Source organism: Microplitis mediator, chromosome 6 (assembly GCF_029852145.1).
Source record: "Microplitis mediator isolate UGA2020A chromosome 6, iyMicMedi2.1, whole genome shotgun sequence".
Taxonomy (NCBI): domain Eukaryota; kingdom Metazoa; phylum Arthropoda; class Insecta; order Hymenoptera; family Braconidae; genus Microplitis; species Microplitis mediator.
Genome location: NC_079974.1, coordinates 4,179,305 through 4,189,996, shown reverse-complemented (window position 1 = coordinate 4,189,996; position 10,692 = coordinate 4,179,305). Strand labels below are relative to the sequence as shown.

The 10,692-nt window shown below is 28.8% G+C and overlaps 1 protein-coding gene across 1 annotated transcript; it reads right to left on the bottom strand.

The window, feature by feature from the left end:
- Nucleotides 1–8,460: 8,460 nt before the first annotated feature.
- LOC130670091 (cyclin-T-like) lies at nucleotides 8,461–10,085 on the bottom strand. Its single transcript, XM_057473263.1, has 2 exons — nucleotides 8,997–10,085; nucleotides 8,461–8,466 (listed from the first exon to the last, which is right to left on the bottom strand). The coding sequence occupies exons 1-2, from the start codon at nucleotides 10,083–10,085 to the stop codon at nucleotides 8,461–8,463; spliced, it is 1,095 nt and encodes a 364-aa protein (XP_057329246.1).
- Between the last annotated feature and the right edge of the window lie 607 nt (nucleotides 10,086–10,692).

Here is a 10,692-nt window from a genome sequence, read left to right as displayed (position 1 = left end):
TCAAAAAAAAGTCTTTGAAAGGTTCAATTTCTGCAGGCAGTCGCAGTATGTTACCTTCCTCATCCACCACACAGCATTCGAGCTCGAAGCTGATTAATGTATGCTCCGTTTTCAATGGAAGGATCCCCAAGGAGATCCAGTGTTCATCTTCTTCGTCGTGGCTAACCTCCACTTTGAAGCCCCAAACGTCGTTAACGCTGAGACCTGTAGAAAACTCCGTGTATAACGGAGTAATTGTCCCAGTCTCGTTGGTGTACAGAAGTTCGTCGAAGTTCTCCAGCGCAATGGTACCTGCACTTGTGCACGTTAAACTTGGAAAATCACAGTCCATGATGTTTCAGACAATCGATAGTAACTAAATGAAGAGTTTTAGTCCATCGGCTGAAGAGGAGGTCCCGTAAACATTTTCTTGGCACCGGGTAAATCCAACTGTTTCTTATGTATTTTGGGCCAAGGATCACGAAAATCAGGTCCATTTTGTTCAAAAGTGGTGCAAACAATTGTTTATAACAATTTAATAGTTTAAATCAAAATAACTCCCGAACGGCTGGTTTGTTGGGGCAGTGTAGAGGAAAAAAAATGTTTAGAATAAAAAAATACACAAATAAGTTATCATCTGTTTTTTTTGCAGCTCAAATATTTCGCGAGATATAATAAAAAAACGAGCCGGCGCTCGGACCTCTCCCTCGCGCACTAGCGACTGCCTATGCGCGAGCTTTCTCTCCGCCAAATCGCGTCAGATGCTGGATAGGCCGGAATTTTTCTTGTTCACAAATGTTATAAACAAATGAATTTTTTCAAAGTCCGAAATGGGTTTAAAAAATCGAAAAAATTTCGACACTACCAAAAAACGTCTTTTGACGATACGACAAAAATTCGTTTCAGAAAAAATGCTGTCGATTGGTAGTATCGATAATTAATCGATTTTTTTTTTATTTTTCTATGATTTTTAATTTAAAAAACTTAGAAAAATTCCGGCCTATCCGGCATCTGACGCGATTTGGCGGAGAAAGAGCTCGCGCATAGGCAGTCGCTAGTGCGCGAGGGGGAGGTCCGAGCGCCGGCTCGTTTTTTTATTATATCTCGCGAAATATTTGAGATGCAAAAAAAACACATGATACCTTTTTTGTGTATTTTTTTATTCTAAACATTTTTTTAACTTCCCGCTAAGAAAATTGTAAATTTTCAAAAATTCGGGAAGTTATTGGTTTCGGTCCGATTTACGAAAATCGAATTTCCATCAGATGTCGACGTTTCGAGGTCCTAGGAAGCTATCCTGACTAATTTCACGATGATGTCCGAGTGTATGTATGTGTGTACGTACGTACGTACGTACGTATGTATGTATGTAAATATTCATAACTCTTAAACGGATGAACCGATTTTGATCGTTGAGGTGTCATTCGACGCGGCTTGTTAATGTCTTGAGGCCGTAGAAATTTGAACTTAATCGGTAGGGTGCGTTCAGAGATATTTCAAAAATAAAATTTTTTTAAAAATGTTTTATTTGGATAACTTCCAATTTGCTCGATGGATTGATTCCAAAATCTAATCAGCTCTAAAACTCTGTAAGCCGCGTCGAATGCCACCTCAACCATCAAAATCGGTTTATTCGTTCAAGAGAAACCGTTGACGAAAGAATTCAAAAAAAATTTTTTCCTTGGTTCTTTTGAAATTTCTCAAAAACGGCTGAATAAATCAATTTCAAAATTCGACCAGCTTTAGAACTTGATAAAACGCGTCGATTGCCACCTCAACCATCAAAATCGGTTAATTCGTTCGCGAGATATCGTGGAAGAAAGAAATGCTAAAAAATGGTTTTTTACAAAACAATGGCATACAAAAGTATTTGCGAGCTCGAAGAGCTCGAAAATATATTCACAATAATGTTTTCGAGCTCAGCGAGCTCGAAAACAGCGGGAAGTTTTGGGGCTGGCCCGCAGGGTCAACTGACAGACCGATTTTTTCCTCTACACTGCCCCAACAAACCAGCCGTTCGGGAGTTATTTTGATTTAAACAATTAAATTGTTATAAACAATTGTTTGCACCACTTTTGAACAAAATGGACCCAATTTTCGTGATCCTTGGCCCAAAATACCTAAGAAACAGTTGGATTTACCCGGTGCCAAGAAAATGTTTACGGGACCTCCTCTTCAGCCGATGGACTATAACGAAGTAATAGGGGAACCTGGGGCATGAAGGCCCCCCTCAAAAATTTAGTAAAATTTTTTTTTTCATTTTCGGTCAAATCATGTTATTTTTGATATTTTAAGCTGATCGGCGATATCTGGGGCATAATGGACCACCGGAAAAAAAATTTTCTACAAAAAAATTTTTTTTTTTCTTAACTAAAATGAATTTAAAAAATTTACCAATTAAAGCTCTTTTAGGTCAATACACAAAAAAAAAATTCGCGAAGTGTTAAACAGTTTAATATAAATTCATTGAAATGTTGAAACTCCGGACAGGAGTGAGTTGGGAATGACATAAAATCCACGTCACTCCGAGATCACTTCGCTAAAAAAACTCCCAAATTCCCCGTAAAAAAAATTTTTTTTGTAATAAAATTTTTCATACAATTTATCACTAAAACTATATTTCTATACTATCTTTGTGTATTCATCAGGAATTCATCTGGAATTCATATATTTGTGTCAAAATATTACTTCTACATGATATTCAGCGGATCACCTGTGGAATACCGCAACTTTTTTACACGGGCAATTTTTTAAGTTCATTTTTTACTTAAAAAGACTTGAAGATTGGGGGTGTATGCAGCCAGTTTCCCGGGTATGGTAAAGATGGACCAGGGTTCGGATCTCCCGAATCTCCGTCGGGAAACCCTCACGGAAATATTATATATCCGTATATATTCGGGCAAATCTGAATATATGCCGCATATATAATTTTTCCGTGTGGGAAGATTGGTGGTAAAATTTGAGTTGCGGTTAATCAGAAATAATAGTGAAAGAGTTACATGAAATTTTGTTAAAAGTTACTTTACTTTTAAAATTCTCTTTATTTATCATTTTAGTTATTACATGTTTGTTGTTACATAGTTTATGTTTCTTAAGTTATATTATTTTGTACCCGTTTGCTCGCAAACTTTACAAAGTTTGTTGATATGTTATAATTTTGTGTTTTTATATTTATTTAGTGTTTGTGTTTCATTTTGGCTAAAAAATTTTGTTAAAAAAACTCCCTTTATGTTAGAAGTTAGTTCTGAAAAAAATAACAACAATAATAGTCGCATCGGTATTGGCGACCCAATGAGAACTTATTTAGCAGTGGAGGAAAAATTTTCTCATCTGTGAGTGGCTCGCAGTTATCGATGCAAAATAATCAGAAAAATAACTGCGTCGGTATCCGCAAGCCAATTGAATTTTTTTTTAAAGAGAGGGGAAATTTTCTTACCTGTGAGTGGCTCGCAGTTACCGATGCAAAATAATAACAATAGTAATTGCGTCGGTATCTGCGATCCAATGACAATGTAATCAAAGTCACGAGAAAAATTTTGTATAATTTTCGGTGGCCTATAAAAATTATATGGAATTTTTCGGTGATAAAAATTTTGACACTCGATGATTTTCTTTGACATCTTGGGTACCCAAGTGTAATTAATTTACTTACAGGAATAATAAAATAAAATCATTTTAATTTTTCAATCTACACTTAGAGAATTTTACGGTATTTTTCACGTAATATTTTATAGAAAAATTACTATACGTATTGTATAGCATGACGGCATTATAAAATTTGTAATTTTGACAAAGCAACATATTTAAATTTATTTTAAAAATTTTTACTGACTACATCGCAATTTATTATACTGAATTAGAGTATTGAGTATAAAATGACAGCAGCAAATGAAAAAAAAATCGGTCTGTCAGTTGACCCTGCGGGCCAGCCCCAAAACTTCCCGCTGTTTTCGAGCTTAAGGACCTCGAAAACATTATTGTGAATACATTTTAAAGCTCGAAAATACGTTTGTATGCTGTTGTTTTCGAAAAAAAACGTTTTTTACCATTTTTTCTCCAACGATATCTCTCAAACGAATAAACCGATTGAGACGGTTGAGGTGGCAATCGACGCGTTTTATCAAATTCTAAAGCTGATCAAATTTTGAATTCGATTTATCAAGTTGTTTTTGAGATATTTCAGAAAAAATAAATAATTTTTTTTTTTAATTCTTTCGACAACGGTTTCTTTTGAACGAATAAACCGATTTTGATGGTTAAGGTGGCATTCAACGCGGCTTATAAAGCTCTAGAGCCCAGTCCATTTTGGAATCAATCCATCAAGTACATTTAAAGTTATCCAAAAAAAACATTTTTGAAAAAATTTTATTTTTGGAATATCTCTGAACGAGCCCTACCGATCAAGCTCAATTTTCTCACGGCTTCAAGATATTGACAATCCGCGTTGAATGACACCTTAAAGTTCAAAATCGGTTCATCCGTTCAAAAGATACAGGTATTTACATACACTCGGACATCATCTTGAAATTAGTCAGAATAGCTTCCTAGGACCTCAAAAGTCGACATCTGATGGAAATTCGATTTTTGTTAATCGGACCGAAACCAATAACTTCCCGAATTTTTGAAAATTTACAATTTTCTTAGCGGGAAGTTAAAAATTCATAATTTTCAAAATATATTTCGATATTTTTTGTCTGCCCGGGAAAAAATGTTTTTATAAAATATTGTACAATTTTATAAAATTTTACAAAATTTTAGTACTAACATTTTATAAAATTTTATAAAATTTTATACTGAAAATGGCCTGGTAAAATTTTATCAAATTTTATAAAGTTTTATAAAATTTTGTGAAGTTTTATAAAAATTTATAAAATTTTATAAAACTTTGTAAAATTTCATAAAATTTTACCAGGCCATTTTCAGTATAAAGTTTTATAAAATTTTGTAAAATTTTATAAAATTTTATAAAGTTTTATAAAACGATTTTTTTTTTTCCGGGACGGGTCACCCATCCAATTAATGGTCAACCTCGATGCTGCTTAACTCTTGTTATTGAAAAATCGTAGTCTGCTCCGCTCGTCTATTGGTCACTTGTAGCTTAGAAATATTCGTGGCTCTATTTATGATTACTCATGAATTCTTATCAGCCATATTTTATAGTATTAATTTATAATTATATATAAAAAAAAGATTTGAATAATTCAACTATCGACTGTTTAATGGACATAAAATTTTAAAATTAATTAAATTTATTGATTTTTAATGAATTAAATTTTTGAATTAATGGCGAAACCTTTGAACTTTTTCTTGAGTAACGACGATTTAATTTGAATTGCTAGTTGACAAAATAAAAGTTTAAAAACATTAAATTCAAAATTATCATATTATGTAATATATATATAAATATGTAAGAGAAAGGGTTGGCGGGGGTAGGCAAAACGAGGTACTTCTAAAATATTATAAAAAAAATTTTTTTGTTTAAATCTATTATAACCATCCCAAAATTACTTTTGTAAATATAATTGAGCATTATTTTAAATTTTTTTCGTTAAACTTTTTCAAGAATCGAGTGCCGGTCGAAAAATGTTAAAGACTTTTGTATTATGATAAAAACTATTAAAAACTTTTTTATCTTCCTTTGCATCCAATAATTGTGTAACATATAATTTTTCTTAATGTAAATAACTTACAAAAAATATTAATAAAATCAAACTTATTCAATATTAAGAATTTTTTTTTTTCTACATTTTTCTGGGGGTACCCTGCATATATTAAGGTAGTCAATTATATTTTTTATAATATAATTTTCATATTTGTTTATCATCATATTTTGCCCGCAAAAATGAAATTTTTTTTTTTATGGCCATTGAAAATTTTATCTATTTACTTCGAATTTCTAACAATTTTTATAATAATTTGTAATAAACTTTATAAAATTGTGTGAAATTTTATCCAATTTTACAAAATGCTACCCTACACTAGATGCAATAGTGGCATCAAGTTCTCTAAAGTTTTATGAAACATTATAAAATTTTATAAAATTTCGTACAATTATATAAAATTTTATCTAATTATTACTCCTCTTTTAAGATCTTACTTTATAAAATTGTATAAATTTGTATAAAATTTCATAAGATCGCATATAATTTTATGAAATCGTATACAACTTTATAAAATTTTATAAAATTTCATCTAAATATTACTTCTCTTCTAAGGACTTACTTCATAAAATTATATAAAATTGTATAAGATTGTATAAAATTTTATATAATTTTATGAAATCGGACAAAACTATAAAATTTTATAAAATTTCATCTAAATATTTCTTCTCTTCTAAGGACTTACTTCATAAAATTATATAAAATTGTATAAGATTGTATAAAATTTTATATAATTTTATGAAATCGGACAAAACTATAAAATTTTATAAAATTTCATCTAAATATTACTTCTCTTCTAAGGACTTACTTCATAAAATTATATAAAATTGTATAAGATTGTATAAAATTTTATATAATTTTATGAAATCGGATAAAACTTTATAAAATTTCATACAATTATATGAAATTTCATTTAATTATTACTTCCCTCACTCAGATCTTACTTTATAAAAATTTATTAGATTGTATAAAAATTTATATAATTTTATGAAATCGTATAAAAGTTTATACAATTTCATAAAATCTTATAAAATTTCGTACAATTATATAAAATTTTATCTAATTATTACTCCTCTTTTAAGATCTTACTTTATAAAATTGTATAAATTTGTATAAAATTTCATAAGATCGCATATAATTTTATGAAATCGTATACAACTTTATAAAATTTTATAAAATTTCATCTAAATATTACTTCTCTTCTAAGGACTTACTTCATAAAATTATATAAAATTGTATAAGATTGTATAAAATTTTATATAATTTTATGAAATCGGACAAAACTATAAAATTTTATAAAATTTCATCTAAATATTTCTTCTCTTCTAAGGACTTACTTCATAAAATTATATAAAATTGTATAAGATTGTATAAAATTTTATATAATTTTATGAAATCGGACAAAACTATAAAATTTTATAAAATTTCATCTAAATATTACTTCTCTTCTAAGGACTTACTTCATAAAATTATATAAAATTGTATAAGATTGTATAAAATTTTATATAATTTTATGAAATCGGATAAAACTTTATAAAATTTCATACAATTATATGAAATTTCATTTAATTATTACTTCCCTCACTCAGATCTTACTTTATAAAAATTTATTAGATTGTATAAAAATTTATATAATTTTATGAAATCGTATAAAAGTTTATACAATTTCATAAAATCTTATAAAATTTCGTACAATTATATAAAATTTTATCTAATTATGACTTCCCTTTTAAGATCTTACCATATAAAATTTTATAAAATTTTATAAAATTCTATGAAATTTGATAAAATTATATAAAATTATATGAAATTCTATGAAATTCCGCTGTACAGTCTTATAAAATTGTATAAAATTTTATATAATTTTATACAATTGTGTAAAACTTTATAAAATTTTGTTATATTTTATACAATTTTATAAAATGTCATACAATTTTATAAAATTACATTTATTTATTACGTTCCTTACTCAGATCTTACTTTATAAAATTTTAGAAGATTTTATAAAATTGTATAAAATATTATAAAATTTTATAAAATTGTATGAATTTTTATAAAATTTTGCTGTAAAATCTTATAAAATCTTACAAAATTTTATAAAATTGTGTAAAATTTTATATTATTTTATAAAATTTTATAAAAACATTTTTTCCCGGGTGCTTCCACTAATAAACCGATTTTTCTCTTTCCGACCTCAAAAATTCAAGAATTTTATATCAATAAAGTTTTTATTTACTTATTTTAATAATTCTAATTTTTAAGAATTATGAAAATCTTAATTTTCAAATTACGGCTTTCTTTTTGGTCCTAAGAAAAAATAATATGAGACATTTTTTTTTTTAATTAAATTTCCTAGGACTTTTGCTCAAAAATTTTTTTCGACAACCAATATTTTTTCCGTAATTTCAAAAATTTGACACCAGTATTTATTATTGCTTGATTTTAAATTAAAGCAAAAATCTTAGCCCTATTTATTACACTGAAAGTAGCCGACGTCTAATTTTTGAATTTTTTTTTTAAACATGACATTTTAAAAAATTGCACCTATAGTTTTTTTAATTTTATATATGAGCAATTATTTTATTTTTAATTAAATTCTTGAAAAATACGTTTGAAAATTTTTAACTGTCTGCTAACTTCAGGATCATATTTTTTTTTTTAATTTTTTATTCGAAGATAATTTGTATTTTTTAAAAATAGAAAGTGATATTTTGAATTAAATTTTTGATTTCTATTCTGCATTCATTAAAAAATTTTATAAAAATTTAATTTGGAAAAATTAACTAAGTGTAAGTGCAGTAGACATCCGACAATTTTTTAATTACATCTAAAAAAATTAAATAAGTAAAATAATAAAATTTTTAAAAAATGCATCTACTGAATTTCGAATTGTCTAAATATGAATTTTTTTTTTTTATTTTATAAACATTTTAATTTATTATTTCAAAGTTTAAAAAATTGTCAGATGTTCGCTAACTTTACTGTCATAAAAATTAATTATTACTCTTAAAATAAAATTACTTATATAAAATAATTAATTATATTAAAATCAAAACAAAAAGAGGATTTCGTTTTATTAATATTTTATTTTTCAAAAGACATGATTAAGTCTATGGTGCATTATCATTAATTTTAATTACATTATTATTTAATTATTTACAAAAAATATATTAAACTTATTAAATAAAAAGTAAATTTTTAAAATATAATTTACTATTTTACAATTTACATGAAATACTAAATATTTAATTTATGAAAATAATAAAACCTACAATAATATTTTACAACAAAAAATAACTGGATGATAAATAATTATGTACAAAAAATTAAAAAATTATTGAAACTACAAAAGCTTACGTCTCTTAGCAGAACACAAAATACTGCCCATGTCGTAATTATTTTGATGTTACGGCTGTGGTCCAGATCCGCTTCAGTTGAGGGTACAAGCTGGCAGGTACTTCCAATGGAATTATCCTGAACTTCTACATCAGGAGGTGAAGAAGTCGATGATCCATCTGATTCAGATTTTTTCTTCATCAGTCTATCACGATACTCGTGATAGCTGATTTTTCGTCGAGTCCTTGGCTTCTCGACTTCAGGGTTACCGGAAACAATTTCTGGATCCGATGAACTGGGGGTCGTCGCTATCCGATTCACTGCAGTCACTTTGACCGATGGATTTTTAAATAATCCCATCACCCGGTTTTTTATCCTGGGTGACATTTTATCTAAAACCGCTTTGAACTCCCTGTCCATCTTAATCAGTAAATCGAAGGTCACTTTGGTGTCGAGGAGCCAAAACCAAAGATTCCCGTCTATGACTTGGGGAATCTTCCACTGCGATGATTGGATGGTGAAATAAATACAGAATGACGCCACTACTGCCGGTTTATATTTCACGCACATTGACGTCATCTGTAAAGTGTAATTAGCCATCTGCAGGAAAATCTTGCATAATTCCTTGCAAGCTTTTATTTCCTCACAGAATTTCTTGATGTCATAATGAGGGTGACTAACCCCCATCTTGAATCCAAGTGTTCCCAGAAGAAGTTGCTCATTTGAAGTTAGTGCCTTGACCTTCTCCTGGTTCTCGGCAAAAGTAGTGTCCAGTTGGTGAACTTCGTATTTGTTGAGGCAGACATGAAGAGCGCTGATGACCGCCTGCGATTTTTGTGGCTCTTCTTCCACCTTTGCCGCCAGAAAAATCGCTGCCGTGGCAATTTCATACCGGTGAAACTTGGCTAATGAATGGTGAATAAAGAATCTGTGCATGTACACAATAGCAGTGTGCACACAGACTTCTGACAACTTTAGCCGCTTGCCCAAATCAGTTATAAGGTAAGCGGCTTGTTGTTTGTGATCTAGCTCCTCCTCCGCGCTGATGCCATCCTTGGAACTAGGAGAGTTCTTCAACTCTTCTTTGTTGAAATACCACTTTTGAGCCATTTTTATTCACAATTTTTCACTGTTAATTTAACTTCACTGGAAACTTTCTTACTCTGCACCGGAACAGCTTAAGCACTTTGAAATAACACAATTTGGTTTTTTCCGTAACTTTTGAAATATTCTCAGACGAACTGTTGGGTATGAAGTTCGAGAATAAAGTGAGGAAATATTGACAAGACACTAAAATTTAAGGGATTTTATAACAAAAGAAATTGTCACAACAATGGGTATGGGGGTAATTAAAAAGTAATAGTTTGGGGCTGAAGAAATGTACCTGATGTAATGAGGAAAAGGTAATCAGACTTAGAACTCACAATATTATGGTCATTAAGGTCTGCATATTCACGTGTGAACGTAATTACTATTCCTGTGAAAGACCAAATGGCAAATAATTAAGTTTGTCATTATATATTTATGCCGAAATCTCAAATAATAGATTTAAAATTTCCTGAAAATTAAAGTATACGGAAATAAATTACCTGTGTACATTAAGAGGCGACAAATAACATAATGACGGTAATCAGTAAATAGTATCATTTTAAATAGGTATTCTTTCATTTACAATTCAAACGTAAATAATTATAAAATAAATATTAAAATTTATTAT

Excerpts from the sequence above, each read along its gene's own strand:
- LOC130670091 (XM_057473263.1), bottom strand. The coding sequence starts at position 10,085 with ATGGCTCAAAAGTGGTATTTCAACAAAGAAGAGTTGAAGAACTCTCCT.